The following is a 17,622-nucleotide window of genomic DNA, read 5'->3' as shown; positions in this document are numbered from 1 at the left end:
CTCCGGCAAGCCCACAGGGGCGGAGACCGTCACCTCTCGGCCCCCCAATGCTGCCTTGACAACCTTCTTCCTTCATCCTGCTCTCTCAGTATTTCCTGCAAGTCCAGCAGGAATATATCTGTGCCCACATCCGACAGATGGACTCTGTCTTCGGCAAAGAAAACTTTGGTTTGTACATTGGCAGGCTATGCCTTATCAAACCTTTGCTCTGTGAAGGTCCAGGTGGAGCTCTGGGTCCGTCTGCAGGATGCCTCAACAGCTGCCCCCAGATCAGGCCCCCCTCCAGAACCTACGCGGGATGATCTGGGACCACACAGTTTCACAGGATAACATGCATGTACTGTTGTCCACCAATGCCTCCTTTATGGCCTGTACTAAGGGGTGCCTGCACATTGTGGTCAAATGTTTTCCTTCCAATTTGTCTATGAGCATCTCAGGGCCCCTGAGGTCCCTAGCTAACCCCTGGTGCAGTCCAGTCATAAGGTTTGCCCAGCTCATGCCTGGGAAACCATGCATGTTATAGCACTGCGTGGAAAGTCCTGGTTCCAGTTCCTTGACTTGGCCCTTTGTGCTGCCCTTAAGACGAAGGAGTGCCCAAAGATTGAGACGATGACTCCTGGCAAAGAATAAAGAAAGAAAAGGGGAGGCGCTGTGACAAACGTGCTTTAATAAGTGGAAACAAAACAGCATCACATAGTGTATCTACATTGCAAACCACAACGCATCTGTGACGTCATCACAACCCCAGCAGCTTCCCTTCCCTGCCCCATTAATGCTTGTGCACAAATCAATACACTGCAACTCAATTTACAAAATCGAATGCTGCAGAGAGCCCTCTGCTTGTTGCGACGTCCAGTGTACTGTTCTCTTCATTAACAACAGTTCTGTGCGATATACTCTAAGGTGCCCTGTGTGCAAAGTTGTGCCTTTCGGGTTAGGGGTTGACTATGCCCAGTGTTTATCCCTACACTGACCAGGGCTTGAGTTCAGGGTTCACTTGTAACTATATGCCACACCAGCATACCACCCAGGCATATTACTAAAGTGTGGGGTGGGGACCTGGGGACCCACCCCGCTAGCTTCTGCTGCCTTTTGGTTTCGCCTGCAAGGTCCTGAGTATATTAGGTAATAAGTTATTGTTTGCGATCAGCACTATTCAGCCATCTTTATCCGCTTACCTCTGTTTGTAAGAGAGTACCGCACCTGTAATAAATATGAACCCTATGGAGGATAATTACTTTTTATGGCTTGGGGAGGCTGGAGTATTGGCCCAGATCATGCCATTGCATCGCTCGGGCTGGGGTGGGAGTCCTAGCCCTCCCTAACCCTGGCCATTTCTTACCATGTCCCCATGGGTTGGGGTTGTGTCATGTGCTTTCATGGATGCCCAGGGTGCTTTAACTGGTCCTTCTACATGAAGGGTGAGGTGTCTCCTGCAGCCAGTAGCTTGGGCCATTATGCATGTGCCCCATATTCTGCTTGGTACGCGCTGCGGTATATATTTAATGGGAAACTATTTGTAACATAATTAATTGGGGGGCAAATTAGTGAGGAATAACTGCTCCTTATGGAATGAATCCGAGCCTTCCCTGAAATGTGCCCAAGGAAACGCCAGGTCCCTTAAAGGAAAGCTGTTCCATGATGATAGTCTGCACTGGAAACTTAATACTGCAGTTGCTAGTGTGGGACCTTATCCTGTAGACCCCAAGTGAGGCTCCCCACCATAATTGGGGCCTTGTAAACATCGCTCTGATACTGCAGCATATCTCATTATTAGCGACAGTAGAATAGACTAACCAGTTTTCAAAATGAGCCACTGGAACCAGCATATTTTGCATTTCCATATTCCTGCGCTGGATTGCAGAGCCCTCACGCCGAAGGGCGCGGTGCATCCCTCCGCCAATAACATGTGAGTGTGCACAAAAACATGCATCGTGACATCTGGAACCGCCCAGGCTGTGCTAGCAGTCCCCTCCCACAAATTGTAACCAAACAAAGTTATTCCCTGGCTCTACTCTATTTGTGGCCCTTGGAACTGGTTGCAAATGTCATTGCCATTTTCTGATACTCAGCTGCCATTTCCATCTACAAATACAAGGTAACAGATGTTACCTTGCATTTTCTTTCCTTCCTCCAACAGCAAATTCAAAGGGTTTTGTAAACACCAATCCAAGTGTTAAAATACCTAATAAAATCAAGCAAAAATTCATCAGAAGACGTAACCTCATATTCGACCTATGTCTTTGAAGCGCAGCGAGCGTGACAAGTCAAATACAGAGTATTAAGGCATTGTTAATTAACTTAGGCTTTACAACCCAGACTTTAACTAATCCCTCTTCCTGAAGGGTGTGGGCATCCCACCGCCCAAAACATGTAGGTGTGCACAGAAACCTGCATCGTAACATCGGAGGCCCAAGCTGGTTTAGCAGTCCCCACCCCAAAATGATATCCAGGCAGCTATTCCCTGGCAGTGCTCTATTTATGTCCCTTGGAACTGACTGCGAATGGCTCTGCCACTTTCCAGTGATCAGGGGTCATCTCTGCTTCTCTGACCTAAACCTCCCTAGGATGCCATTTCATTATTATTTGATTATTACCCTATTTTTAACCTAACTTATGTGGCTTTAATTGTTATTATTATTTTAAACCCAAGCAAATTACTGTTCCTGTTGTTCGAACCTTCCCTCGCGTCTACATGTTCTTCCATGTGGTCTCACTTTTGTGAAGGGCATATTATTCTAGATCACTGGTCTCAAACGGGTAACGCGCCCGATTCATATTCAGAGGGTTCATGTGTATTAAAAAAGGCAGCATTGTTCATTTCTGGGACCCTTAGTGTAGAAGCCAGCCAAACCAAGTGAAGGCCCTCATGCTAAGACACCACACTACATGGCCAGGACATGACCAGATGTATCCACCGTGAGATTAAACATGTGAAGGTGTTGCTCTATCTGGCGGACCAAGAGCTGGAGTTGGAGCAGTGTCGCCTCAGAGCGGGCCAGAATGGAAGACGCGGCAGAATGGAGCTCATATGCTGATAAATGCAAAACGGTTGTGTTTCCAAATATATTTTAAGCTAATAACTGAATAGTAACACAAGCTGAACTGGATAGACGTGTTGCTGTGGTAATGTCCCTAGTGCGAAAGGGCATGTTGGCGATACTGTACATTGATAAAAGGTATTAGTGGCTCCAGATGATTTAACTTTAGCTGAAGTAACTCTTTTTACAGAAAACTTTGGAGACCCCTGCTCTGGAGGGGAACTGACAAGTGAATCTGCACCTTCCATTCACCGGGGAAGATTGTGAACCCGTGTGCCTACTGTTGGTGGCACTGCTCACCTGGGCCAGAGGATGTGTCACATGTCAGTTTAACACCTACTACATTAGGCGTCTTTCACAAAAAGCCAACTGCTTTGGTTGTTTAGTTTTTTTTTTGTATAAATAATACAAAAACTGTGTCGACCAATTCTAAGGCACTAACTGTTGGACTTTGCATGGTGTAGAACTGGGTTGCCTTAGCCCCACTGCCCCTTTAAGGCCTGTTGCTTCACAAACCCCCATCTTACCAGTACTCCAGCGTTGTAACCCAAGGAAGCATGTGATTGGTTGATAAAGTGGTGTGATCTGAACTGCTACGACTGTGGCAATGAAGGCATGAAAGGCAGATCATGTGCACACTGCTCCTTCTTGTGACACACCTCTGCTAGCTGGGATAACGAATGGTCTCCATATCAGTAGTAAAGTGCATTAAATCAATGATGTTGTCAACAGCGGGGCCTTTGTTGGACAGCATGAAAATATTCACATGCAAGGCGCTGTAACCCCATCTGCCCTCATCCAACCAGCTATGACGCTGGTTTATTAATCTAGAAATTAGACCTAGTTTAATTAGTTTCTTCCGGGAATTATTGTTGCTCCACCAGAGTAAAAGGCCTGCCTTGTAGCCTTGTAGCATATCATTCAACATGACAACTGCTCAGGCTTGCTTCGCCGTTGTCATCGCCGTCACCCATCCTATGCCCTTTTTAAAAATCACCTGTGATCCTGCTCACGCAAAGGGCTGTGACATCATCTGCTCTCAGGGAAAGCAACACTGACTGCTACATATGCCTTATTACCTGACCGTCCTGCTGGCCATGTCCTGCCGCTAAGGTAGAATAGGCATTGTATACCATACAGAGGCTCCAGGTCGTACAAAGCGTGTGTAAATAAAAGACCTATATACGTTTGTGGTTGTCCCCACTATGATACGTGGCGTCTCAACTTCCGATAGGATGGCGCTAACCAATGGATTTCCTAATGTAATTTGCATTATTCACATTTCGGGTTTCGGAACTCAGAACCCAGTCAGTCCCCATTTCGCTTCGAGTTGACGGCAGGGATGGGGCAATGAAGGTGTTCCCTTCTACCTTGAAATTCGGAAGATGCTTTAGCAGAGGGGTCCGTCTTTTACTCCCCTACAGCAGACCGTCACAGCACTCATGGATAGCTGAATGTAACATACCTCCGGCCCACAAATCCAACATGTTCCAAAAAAGTTACCTACATAATAAAACTAAAAGGTACCACATTGCAGATAACTAAAAGCCTGGGGCATCTCACGAACTTAAGGAAACTACACAGCACCCCGTCGTTACCTTTGAACCACGTTCACATAATCCGCTGCCGCAACGTTCAGCGACAGAAAACGACTTATTTGCTTGAATTTCAAGCCAAATCAGCGCGTGCGTTTACAGGAACAAGCCTAGCAGACCCTGAAGTCTGCCATATATAGCGCAGGTCCTTCTATACACACGGTCACATCCGGGCACAGCAGTTCATATTAATTCGCATCACAGGGTTGTGAGCCGGCTCCCGGATCGAGTGTGGCCCCCTATTCCCAGACGTCAGCCTGGCCCGGGCGCACCTATAGGCTATACCAGATGCTAGATTAGGGATCACATGGTGCCAGACTGGGTTACCTGTTCCAGACCAGGACTAACACAAACTGTCTGAGCCTCGCCAAAAGGGCTGCGAGCAGACTAGCCTTGTTTCATTGTATTTCCTCTGCAGGGGAGATGCTTGGTTCATTTATAATTCTTGACACAGGGGCCACGACAAGCTGGATGAATCTAAACACTGGGCCACGTAACTAATTAAAACTGTGCTTCGCAGATGTAAACCATGTGTTATTTTAGGCGAATAGGAAGAACAGTCTGCTGTATGTAAGGGCTTCGTGGTTACACCCTTATGTGTCGGTAGATGCCTTTCGTTTCTTTGTTAATGCTGCCGTTAGATTACCCGGTGAAAGGTGCTACTTCACGGGAACAGGGCCTGCAGAAAGAATATTTTCTATATCTTTGTGCAACATCTAGAAAAGCATGCCCGCAACCGAATCACCTCCAGTAGCCAGAGAGAGTCACGCAGCCATTCCCTGCCCTTATCCAGAGAGCCAAGACAGGAAGAACATATAAGCATTCACTTTTTACCGAACATAAATAAAGCCTGTCCCCAGGTGCTAACGCCGTTCTACCTAAATGTTGTGAATACTATGGACATACAGTAACTACAATTAACTTTTGCCGCTGCGGCTTGGCAGTTCATAAACAGAGTCTACCATTCGGATTCAGCCGCATGTTTGGTGTCGGTTAATAGTGGAGCAGTGCCACCCAGTGGCCTTAATGCCTTATGACACAATTCCTTTACGAATTAAGTTTATGGATGTTGCGTGCTGTCCACAACGAACACCTCTGCCCCATTCCGATACATCACCCGTGTCAATTAAGCAAACGCAAAATGGCATGCAAAGCTTGGCCTGCGAATACATCACGATTGTCCATCATTGCAGCTGAGTACCCACAACTATTGAAACAAGCTGAAGATTCACAGGGGCATAACAAACGCCCACGCAGCCCCCGCAGTGCGGGGGGGGGGGCTCACTCCCTTCATTAAATAAAGGGGGCCCCGGCCCCCCTCAGCTCTTCTGAGGGCTGCGAGAGAGGCTTGCGCTGAAGCAAGCCTCTTTCCGTCTCGACTCGTCTGAAGCAGGTGCAGCCTGCTGGGATCCCCTTGCCCCCTCCCTCTGACTGAAGAGAAACAAAGTAACAACATACATAGTTTCTCTTCAGTCAGAGGCGAGGCCCGGAAAGAGGATGGGGTGGGGGCGCCAGAGAGCAGGAGGCAGCACCGAGCACTGCTCAGGGCCCTGACAAGGGTGGGAGTGGGGGCCCAGAGAGAGCAATTCCCTCAGATCAAGATTTCAGGGACACTCAGCGACTGTGGGGCAAGGCATAGCCAGCTACTGTGGATAAAAGCCATTTCCAAGAATTTGGGGTGAATACTCCCAGGATGTCTGGGTTTTAAGTCCCCAAAATTGTAAATCTCTGCAGGTATTTTACAAAAACTCTTCCAATTAATTCGGACATGCAGGCCAAAAAAAACCCCTGGAATTTCTTATTCTTCCGGTTTGAGGGGACATGGCCGGGCAGATTGGGTTGAAATGCCCTGTTCAGGCAGGGCCAAGGCTGATTTCTGTAGGACTAATCCTTGTGTGTTAGGCCACAGATGGAGCTAAAAACGACGGAATAGAATTCAACGTGAGTTATTACCAGTGTTTTTAGTGAGTCAGGTGAGAAGGGTGCAAGGCAGAGGGGAGAAGGGTGCAAGGCAGAGAGGAGAAGGGTGCAAGGCGGAGAGGAGAAGGGTGCAAGGCAGAGGGGAGAAGGGTGCAAGGCAGAGGGGAGAAGGTGAGAAGGGTGCAAGGCAAAGGGGAGAAGGGTGCAAGGCGGAGAGGAGAAGGGTGCAAGGGGGAGTGGAGAATGGGGCAAGGCAGAGGGGAGAATGGTGTAAGGTAGAAAAGGGTGCAAGGCGGAGGTGGAGTAGGGTGGAAGGCAGAGGGGAGAAGGGTGCAAGGCAGAGGGTAGAAGGGTGCAAGGCAGAGGGGAGAAGGGTGCAAGGTAGAAAAGGGTGCAAGGTGGGGGGGAGAAGGGTGCAATGGGGAGGGAGAGAAGGGTGTAAGGGGAAGGGCGAGAAGGGTGCAAGGCAGAGGGGAGAAGAGTGCACAAGGGGAATGGTGATGAAGTTAAGAATGTGCCCCCCCCCGAAACATTTCTGCAGACGCCAATGGCAACGCACACTACTTTGTGAGAGATAGTGGAGTGAGAGAGAGTGGAGAGAGAGAGAGTGGAGAGACAGTGGAGGGAGAGAGAGAGAGAGTAGAGAGAGAGTAGAGAGAGATTAGAGAGAGAAAGAGTAGAGAGAGTGGAGAGAGAGACAATGGAGAGCGAGAGAGTGGAGAGCGAGAGAGTGGAGAGCGAGAGAGTGGAGAGAGAGAGAGTGGAGAGAGAGAGAGAGAGAGAGAGCGAGTGGAGAGAGAGAGAGTGGAGAGAGAGTAGAGAGAGTAGAGAGAGAGTAGAGAGAGAGAGTAGAGAAAGAGAGTAGAGAGAGAGTGGAGAGAGAGAGGAAAGAGAGAGTGGAAAGAGAGAGAGTGGAGAGAGACAGTGGAGAGAGAGTAGAGAGAGGGAGAGACAGTGGAGAGAGAGACAGTGGAGAGAGAGACAGTGGCGAGAGAGTGGAGAGAGAGAGTGGAGAGACAGTGGAGGGAGAGACAGTGGAAAGAGAGTGGAGAGAGAGACAGTGGAGATAGAGTGGACAGAGGTGAGAGAGAGAGATAGAGTGGAGAGAGAGTAGAGACTGATTGACTCAGAGACTGAATACTGAGAGACTGACTGGCTGAGAAACTGACAGAGAGAGAGAGAGAGAGACTGACTGACTGACTGACAGACTGAGAGAGATAGAGAGACTGACAGAGAGAGAGAGAGAGACCGACCGACTGACTGACAGAGAGAGAGAGACTGGCTGACTGACAGACTGACTGACTGAGAGAGACTGAATGGCAGAGAGAGAGACTGACTGACAGAGAGAGCGACTGATTGACTGAGAGAGAGAGACTGACAGACTGAGAGAGAGAGAGAGAGACTGTGATGGGATTGGTGTCAAAGTGTGTATGAAGCTATGCAATGCCTCTTAAGATTGCTATTGTCTACTAATAAAAATGTATTATCAAAATGTGCTCTTTGTAGTTATATCTGCTTTTGAAATACTGCATTGGCGCATTGTCTAATGTTTTAAAACAGAAACGAGAAGGAGCAGTGGATGCGCTTTTGTCAAAACTGAACGATGAGTGGGCCCGATGTTGTATATCATGACAGGAGTCTGCATCAGGAAACCCACCTAAAATTGGGCAAACTTCCCCGGCGTACGGATGGCAGGGACCCTGTAATGAATGGACCACCACCTATGATGCCTGCTGGCAGACTACGCCCAACCTTTAACTCCACCATCCAGTGTTACTTATAACGGCTTTATTGGTGACAGTGGCGTAACAATAGCCCGCATCCCCTGCAGTATGGCGCGTCTCTGGCCTGAGTGTTCTAGACTGGCACGGAGGATGGGAGGGGGGCCCCCTTCATGTAGTTTGCAGGGGGGCCCCCTCAAGTTTCGTTACGCCACTGAAGATTCATCCCTCAGAGCAAGCAAAAGTCCAAGACCTCAACCTTCAGGCCTCGGTGACTACCGTACCCTCCCAGTAAAGCATCCAAGCACCCCTTGGCTCGAATCTGCTCGCCCCAAGCACAAGACACGCACTCCCCTGACCTCCTCTCCGACCCTCAGACCGTGCTGCAGCCGAGCTGCGGTGAGGGGAGAGGAGTCAGGCAACGACACCTGACCCGCACCAAAATCAGAATGACCCAAGAGGCGCTACCGCTGCAATTGACTCTCAGATCAAGATGCAAGGGGTAGGCAACATATAAACGTCTGCCCCATTGAGCTGCACCCCCAGAGCACAATACAATACAATATACCAATACATCAAAAAGTAATCCAAACAATGCATCCAGTCATTTTATGCATCGCCTGCCCACAACCAAACAAAACAAATACTTAATCCACTTTTGGGGGTGGGGAGGAAGGTCGCTCGAGAATGCACATAATAATATATATATATATATTTTAAATTGCCTTCCCACCGGGTCCCGTGTCTCTGCTCCTGTTCTCCTCGAGGAACAGGAAGCACAGCCAGGCCCCACTGACCAATCACAGCACTGGATTGCAGCGTTGTGATTGGTTTTGAGCATCCTGGTTCGACATTCAACCAGGGAACGGGGGCCTGGGTATGTTTTCCATGCAGGCTCTAATACAGCCTACATGGAGAATGGGGAAAGTGGGCATGACTGGTTTGGGCAAACATTCATTGCGCACTTAGAAGTGGGCAAACCACTCCTCCCCTGCCCTGCACGCAGAGCAGCCACCCCCACCTGCCCGTCCGGAAAGCAACACAAACATAAAATTATAATAACTTTCAGTTATTATCATTATATGTTTCCTCTTCTCACCCTCTTTGAAATCAGTGGGGTGACACTCCTCCGCCATAGCGTAGGAGCTGCCACTGGGCCACACGCCTTGCCGCTCTAATTAACCTAAGAGCTAGCTGCTTAGATCCATCACCACCCTCCATGTGCCCCAGATTCTGTTGTATATGAGTTTTGGCTGTGAGCAGCGGCCCCGGACCCTCGGACCCCCCACGCCCTCTCCCGTTTCTCCTAAAGTCTACTGCACAGAACTTTCAACGGTGAGCTGCAGGCTCGGGAGGTTTCCTTGCAGGTGAAATTTGGTAATTTGTGAAATCTGCATAATTCCGTTGAGTCACGAGTTTTCAAGCCATTGGTAGGCATGAACCAAAAATCTTATGAATAGTTATATGCTCAGCAAACCAAGGGAAAAACATACATTTCAACATATTGTATAGGCAAATATTGTCCGTCAACAAATAAAATAAATATTTGCAATGCTGTTTCAAAGGGAAGGCTTGAGCTGTGATTGTCAACAGGTGAGCGTCAGCTGCAGACGCCCCTAGGAAGGATGTCACATTGACTGTTTTTCTTCTCTGTGTTTCTAGCCTCCCCAACCAGAAGATCTTTCGATTGTGTGTTTCACAAGTGGCACCACAGGTAGGAGAGTGTGCTTTCGCTGCATACTATCTGATTTTGCATGCAACTTACCAAACTTTGCAAACATTTCGAATGGCCGGACCATTCCTGGTGCGGGAGTGGGGGAGGATCGTTTCATTGAATAATTGAATGGCCTGGTGTGTATCATACAGACAAGAGCATGCAACAATGTGACTTTGAAAGTATTTTAATGTGTATACATGCCTTTAACATTATGCTTTCTGTTATTTTGATTTAATCGATAAAGCACAACATTTCTTGAGTGCACCTTGGATGCTAGATTGCTGATCAGGAATTCTGCATGGTTAGAATTGATTAGGCTATGTTTTTTAATTTATTTATTTACCCAGATTCATATAGCACAAACATGGTCCATTTGGTGCCTTAAAGCACTTCACATTGACAAACGTAAAACTTAAAAGTGTAATATGTAATTGCAGAGATAAATAAGTTAAAAAAACGAACACCTATACAACAAAATAAGTAAGTGACCACCTTTATACATTATGAGTGTGAGGTGAATCCCGGTGGAGGACATACAGAGGGAAGCCAACTTAAAAGAAGGTAACTGTCAGAAAGGGGCAGAGGAAGGAATAGAGAAGGAAAATAATCGAAAGAGAGGAGGGGGAATTGGATTTAAAGAAAAGGCTATGTGAGATGCAGATCAGAAGGTGCCTTTGGAAGGAAAGCTCCTTCTTGAATGTACCCAACAAGGCGGTAGTGTGAATGCTAGAAGAAAGAGAGCTGCAAACTGTGGTAGCACTGCCAGACAAGGACTGTGTCGTGGTACAATGCGTTCCTTCCTGAAGGCTGGGGGTCTAGTAGGGTTCGTGAAGCGATCCGAGCCCATCTGATACTTCTAGTTTATAAGCAATGAGGGAGAAGATATGTACTATGTTTTGAGTAATGCACTTTTTCATGTAAAGAGCCTTCGCTTCCAAGGTGAACCAATGAAGACTTAAAATATGGTCATGTTTTGTCCCTGAAACAAAACAAGCCACTGAATCTAAAACTGACTTCAGGGGAGTGAGCTATATTTAAAGAAGATCATTTAGAAGAGAGTTCCCATAGGCAATCCGTTACAGTACAAGGAATTTGATGAGAGTTTTGAGGTCCTGTTCAAGAATAAACCGCAAATCCCTCCCAAAAAAGTCTTAGTTGAAGGCGTGCACTGTCATCACACCGATTTGCATTGCTGGTTGAGACTTTTCTTTAGAAAGAAGCTTAGCACTGTCAATGAATGGAGGCATGCAATCTAGCACAACGCAGAAGTCAATTCAAGAATGTGCTGTTAGGTTAAAAAAGCGGAGGAAAGAAAATTTACAGAATATAATTTCAGGGGGTAGGAAGACCTCCAGTTTTGCACCTTTTCAAAGGGTTTGGCAAAGAAAATTCTCAGGAGAGATAATCCGAACATAAACATTTGTGTCATCAGTGTATTGATAGCATAGGGTCCCAGAACGTTTGGCAAGATACCAAGGGAATCAATATAAAGGTTGAAAACAGAATGGGCCAGAATAAAACTTTGTGAGACCACTTGTGTTGAATAAATAAAACAGGAGACAGCATTTTCAATTTTGACCTGTTGGACTTGAATGGTTAAGTACGAGGCGAACACGTTGTGGACCATGTCCTCAATGCATATGCATTCATTGTGAACTTTTATTAGCAAGGAATGATTGTAGGAAAACCTCATTTTCTGTGTGTTCACGCCATATTTGTTCACCTTTTCCTGCACTGTTAATTTTTGCTGGTTTTACACCTCTGTGTATTTTACCCCTGCTAACCAGTAGTAATCGGCCTGTGCACCCCATTTAAATATGGCTAATTGGCAAATTCCTAATTGGTGTATTTAACTAACCTATAAGTCCACAGTATATAGGAATGGGACTATCTAGAAAAATGGCTGAAACACTTTTGTTAATAGTTATAAAAAATCAAATTCAATAGTGAATTCAGATTTTCGATAAATACTAAGGAAAGTAACTTTTTAGAAAGAGACCCGTTTCCTGCCTGAACTTAATGTGCTTTCCCACTACTGCCAACCAGCAATTAGCATTGAAGAGGTGTGAAAACTGCCTCCAGAGCAGAAAACAAAGGCCTGGATGTTGGGAGGTGTTGTTGGTCCGTAACAGGATGAAAAATGGGGTTTAGCCCAGGAACTGGATTAACTTCAAATAGTCCTCTCTTGTCACACAGCAAATTTTAGATGACATCTGGACAGGACCGTTCATTTGTTCTTTCAACCAGACAGGCTCCAATCACAGTGGGCCTCTTTTTAACATTACAGCGTCAAATCTTGCTAGACAGGTCTGCTTGGCTTTACATCAGATATTAGGGGTGCACTTGAAAGGCAGCAAAACTGAATGCTAAAACAATTTTATGTATCTACTGTCTGGTTGCTGGTAAACCCTGCTTTGTTTTAACAGGCTTCTGTATCTGGGTTTATCGTAGTATAATCCCCATTCACACCCCAGCCTTCTTAGCTTCCGTTTAGTCTGACTGAAGACTTCCACTATTTTTAACATGTTCAAAGTGGGTAAGGCTTGACTCCAGGTACTTTTACCCCATTGGTTAGGGCATGCTCCGGAATCATTACTACTCACTAGTTCATGTCAGGTTAAAATGTTGCATCTTGAGGCATCCATTTCAGAACACTCCTGCACATGGGGAAAATAAGAAAAGGACTGAACCTGCTGTTTGCAACCTGAGAAAAGCCCTAGGGGACTGGACCTGCTCTCGCCTGTACCCAGGACAGGAAGTGGACTCCAAGGGGCATACTGCTGACCTCCTGTTAAAGCTATAGGGACACAATAAGCAACAAGTGGCCTTTTCCTGCAACTACCCAGCTGACCAGTGGCAACTGGACTGGACCCTGCTGTTTGGGATCTGCTTGACATCGTGTGAGTTTCCATGTACCTCCCCAGACATTCTGTGGTGGAGGGGTGGGCTTTAGAAGTGTACTCCTGTGGTGAATTGAGACTTAGAGGACTAAAGTCAGAAAGTAAAATCTTAGAGCAAGATGAAGCTGATTGTTGCATCCGACCTGCACTCCATCGTGGTCAGCATCAAATTGCACCAAGGTCCCAATCTACTGTTATCATTCAGCATTATTACCACTTTACGCTTCTTGGCACTATTCCTGCTTAAAACCTTAAAAATTCATATCTCTGGTTCTCCTAATTGGATTTTTACAAATCCGGCGTAATTGTATTGATTAAATTCTGACTCTTTTTGTAGTTCAGGTTGGGATTTTATTTGCATTTCTACTTTATCACTGTTTTGATGTTGCACAAATATTTTACACATTGCCCTAAAATATGGCTGTCTGCTCAGTGTCATAGCAACCAGGGGTTGAACTCAGGTTAATTTAGTGACTTTGAAAGTACACCCTGACAAGGGTTGTGATTGTTCCTGAAGGTGGGTAGAAACCCACCACAAATATTAATCCAATTTGTTACAAATATCCTCTGTATTGAATGCCTTTGTAAGATGTAGGATGAAGAGCTAGAAGTGGCTGAACTCAAGAATGTGCAATTTCTTGTCTACTATTTGCAGCAATGTAGTTTCAATTCTGCAGCCATAGCTAAAGCCTGTCTGAAACTCATTGAAGTGCTCATTGTCTATAATGCGTGATGTAAGTGTCACATATGAGAATCATGTTCTTCGAGTCTGATGGGTGAAGTAGTGATAGCTCCTCAGAGTGGACTTTCTATTCAAAGAACTTTGCAATTTTGTTTGACATAGTTGTAGGGTCTTGAAATCTAAAGGTTACTTTGACTATACCAAAGACATGTTTAGCAGTATTGATCACAGACTTGATTTTGTTGGCCTTGGACTTAACCCCTTCAGCGCTGCGCGAATTCCGCTGCGGTGCTGAAGGTTCTAAAGAACCTATGGACTCATGACGGAACGGTTCCGTCATGAGCAGAGGCCAACCGATGCTCATGACGGAACCGTTCCGTCATGAGCATGGAAGGGGTTAAAAGTATTTCCCTTCTAACAACTTTTGCCCGGCCTGAGGGTTTTCAGATGACAGGCTAAGGGCTCTTTGTTTTAAGGATCTTTTTCTTCAAATAGATATTAGTTTAACTAGAGAGCAGATGGTTTAGGCTTGTTTCGCTTTCTTTTAATATTGGCTTAAGCGTCCAGAGCCTCTGTCAAACATGAATGGAGATCAGTAATATTGGTATTGACATCATCATTGGGGCTGATCAGAACGAGGTTATTTAGTCACAGCGCAGCGAGGTAGTTGCGAAACAGATTGCTAGGGTCCCAAAACCAGTTAAGCTTTGTTCTTATTTGCGCCTAGTTGATATTGGGTTTGAAGATCACTGAAAGCAAGTTATGTAATTATCGAACAAATCTACAGGGATTGTGTCCTACTCTGTAAAAAGGCCCCACATGGCGATTCAGAGGTAAGTAGTCAATCTTTTTGATGAAAAATATTGGCAAAGCTTGCAAATGTCTTTCTGACATTTGACAACAACTAGAGACTCCATTTAGCTAACTTTCAAGCACTTGCATTCAGTTACAAGTTATGAATGTATTCCTCATAACATATTCTCCCTTCAGCCATAGACTCAAGTATGAAACCTAACTTTCTTTAGCGAGAAAAAGATGGAAGATCTACACAAAGAGGGCTTCAGAAGATCAGATATGTCAGGTGTTTATACCCTATCAAGATTACATATTGGTTTTAAAAAGCTCCAAATGTTACAAAATCACAGTTCAACATGAAGCATGAATGACTACATCAGGTTAAAAGAGAAAGGTTTGTCCTGTCATAAGTTCCACATACATTTTTTTCAAGGGGATTGTGTTTAGAATTCAAAGCTGCATCCAAGAAGTATACCCCCAGTGCAAGGTCCCACTGAATCCTCCAGAAGGATGTTCAAGTGCTTGAAGCCCGTCAAGTTACTTCCCACAACTGTGGCCACTTTGTGCGATTTGTGGTCAATTTGGCAGCTTTGACTTCAGAGTACCTCCTGCTTTAGGTGTGAAGACCCTCACGGGTATGTAGCCCTAACCTCCCAGCTCCCTCCTCCGGCCCGCCCCGCCACTTTGGCTGGGGAGACATAACTTTCAACTTGCACTTAGGGCCCCAAATCGATAAAGAGCTGTTGGCTGTTAAAATCAATCCGTTAGTAGCTATTCAGTCCTTATCAGTTAACGTTGGCCGATGGAGTTGTGTTTGATCACTTACTGCAGTAGATTTAGTGTATATTCAGACAGTAATTGTGTCTTTTTCTACTTTCAGGGAACCCAAAAGGTGCCATGCTGACACACGGGAATGTAGTGGCCGATTTTTCAGGCTTTTTGAAAGTGACAGAGGTGAGTATAAATAGCACGCTCATTGGGTTTGAAATTTTAAATTGAAACTGATAACCTAGATGCAGATACTGCCCAAGCGGCTTATTCCGCTCAGTGAGGTTGGGCACACGGTCAGTTCTCTCAACGCCGGTAGTACAAACACTAAGAATCACACCTTTGCGTAGGATTTCAGTTGACCATTTACAAATGGGTTCCGTTGGGTCCAGCTCCTGCCATGTGGGTTTCTGGTCAACTGCTGAACTATTATTGAGTCAAATGCAGTTGGAGCTTCTTCTAATTTCAAGTGATATTATATTTCACCAGTACTCTTTGTCTCGTTTGATCTGCTGGCTATGTGTACTGAAATAACAAGATAAAGACATGTGGCTGCAACTTGATCCTTCTGATACCATGTATAACTGGTCACCTGGAATTTACACCATGAAAGTACCTAGGAGCTCGCTGACCAGTTGGCTGCCATCCATTGCTTCGGCTGGCTCTGGGAACATGTGTACTGATTTGGATTATCTGATTGGAGAATAAGCAAGGTGTACTGATTTTCGGTATGTGTGCTGTGTTACACATTTGATGCTGTGAACTTTGAGTAATTGGAACACTTTAGAGTCAAAGGGTCTTACTCAAGCAGAAATGCTCCTGGTTCCAAGCACTATTACGACAGCCCTAAACCAAGGAAAACCTCTGTCTAATTAATCAAGATTTTCCCAGTTTTAAGACTGTCCTCATTCAGGCTAGACAACATTAACACTGGCTTAAGCTGTGACAAACCATTAAAAATCAGGCCCGATAGTTCTAAAAAGTGATTACATTAAAACAAGACAGCCTCAAGACTGTCCTATGCCCGAAGAAATCAGTTATAAAACCAGGTGCTTGTTTCCTTACCTATGCCAGAAGTGATAAAACATCATTTGTAAATCAGCTTCATCTTTTCAAATTCATTGCAACTCACATCCGCCCTTCCATGGTTAAGAGAGCTTTACATTGTCTTAGCAATGACTTCTCCTTACATTATCCTAGAAAACAAAGTCCAGGGCTTGGGAGACTATGGGTTACTTACCCCGAGCACAATTACGCTTCTCTGTCTACGTTTAATCGCTATGCTCCTCTGTTGCTGTACTCTGTACTATGATGATCTGTGGCCCCCAGGGGGAATCTGATTGGGCTTTTGGATAACGTTGTGTAGTCAATTTCGAGGCGCTAAGGTCTGGATTGCTGTGATGTCTGTTCACTAACGCACAGCACTTCTTAGTTCTGGTATTGGGTTTCAAGTAGGCACACATGTGCGGCTATAGGAAACTCATGAATTCCCCCCTCAGCATGTTAACGTCTGCAGATGTTGGTGTCCACCTGGAAAACAACAGGACTCAGATCTTCTCTCAATCAACTCCCCGCCCAGAACAGGTGTATCTGCAGGATGACGGGGACTTACTCTTCACACATCGTGGTGTGTCAGAAAAATCCTCTTATATCAGAAATAAGCCAAAAGCCAGTGGGCTTGATGAACTAGCCCCCCATTTTAGACATACTGAATAAAATGTGTTAAATTGGGACTGGCTGCTGTCGGCCTTTTAATGGTTCCGTCCCACAGCGCTACACTAATGTGATTTGTTGCTGCCAGCTGCTACAAATCAGTATTTGTTGTCTGAAAACAAGCACAGGATGTTGGCAACAGACCCCTCATTAAGTTTTTATACCTCCCTAGCACACCGGTTCCCAGCATTGGTGATCTGATTTTGCTGAGCGTGATGGGGAATCTGGGCCAATAATGCAATGTTACAGCAATTACTGGCACAAACAGCTCTTCTGATCTTCAGCTGAGACAGGGCAGGAAACTGACTCATGACAACCAACACTATCAACAACTGCACCACAGCGATGTAGAACCTGAGACTTTGCAGCAGTCACTGAGAACAACTGTGTCAGAGGCACATACAACCTGTGGTTCTAGAGCATGAACTGTATTATGTTATTGCATAATATGAAAATGTACGGCTGAGGCTGAAAGCAACTTTACTATGATGAAGCATGACCGGAGGTATACTGGTAATGCTGAGGCCAGCTGTGCTTAACATAACGCAATTGACACTGGAACGGCTAATGTGATGTGATGTGTGATAACTTGGAAATGTGATATATACTGTCAGTCCAAGTATGGGGAGTTTCAAGTTATTTTTTTAATCATGAAGGTACAGAATTCCAGACGTATCCAGGTTATCAATATTATCATATAACAGTTGTGATTGAGAATTATTGTTACAGACAAAAGGTCAAATTTTAGGAATGGTATATAGTGCGCTTTG

General features: G+C 45.6%; 1 protein-coding gene across 4 annotated transcripts in view; it reads left to right on the top strand.

Annotated features, from left to right (window-relative positions):
• ACSL6 (acyl-CoA synthetase long chain family member 6) overlaps nt 1-17,622 on the top strand; it is a 548,884-nt gene that overhangs the window by 315,431 nt on the left and 215,831 nt on the right. For all 4 annotated transcript variants that reach the window (XM_086931549.1, XM_086931550.1, XM_086931552.1 and 1 more), the window contains 2 exons: nt 9,940-9,991; nt 15,252-15,325. In XM_086931549.1, coding sequence (XP_086787675.1) covers nt 9,940-9,991; nt 15,252-15,325 — 126 coding nt within the window. The remainder of the gene's footprint in view (nt 1-9,939; nt 9,992-15,251; nt 15,326-17,622) is intronic.

The sequence above is a fragment of the Lissotriton vulgaris genome, chromosome 7 (assembly GCF_964263255.1).
Source record: "Lissotriton vulgaris chromosome 7, aLisVul1.2, whole genome shotgun sequence".
In the NCBI taxonomy this organism is placed as follows: domain Eukaryota; kingdom Metazoa; phylum Chordata; class Amphibia; order Caudata; family Salamandridae; genus Lissotriton; species Lissotriton vulgaris.
Note: the sequence above shows the minus strand (reverse complement) of the source record. Positions and strands in the feature narration are given on the sequence as shown.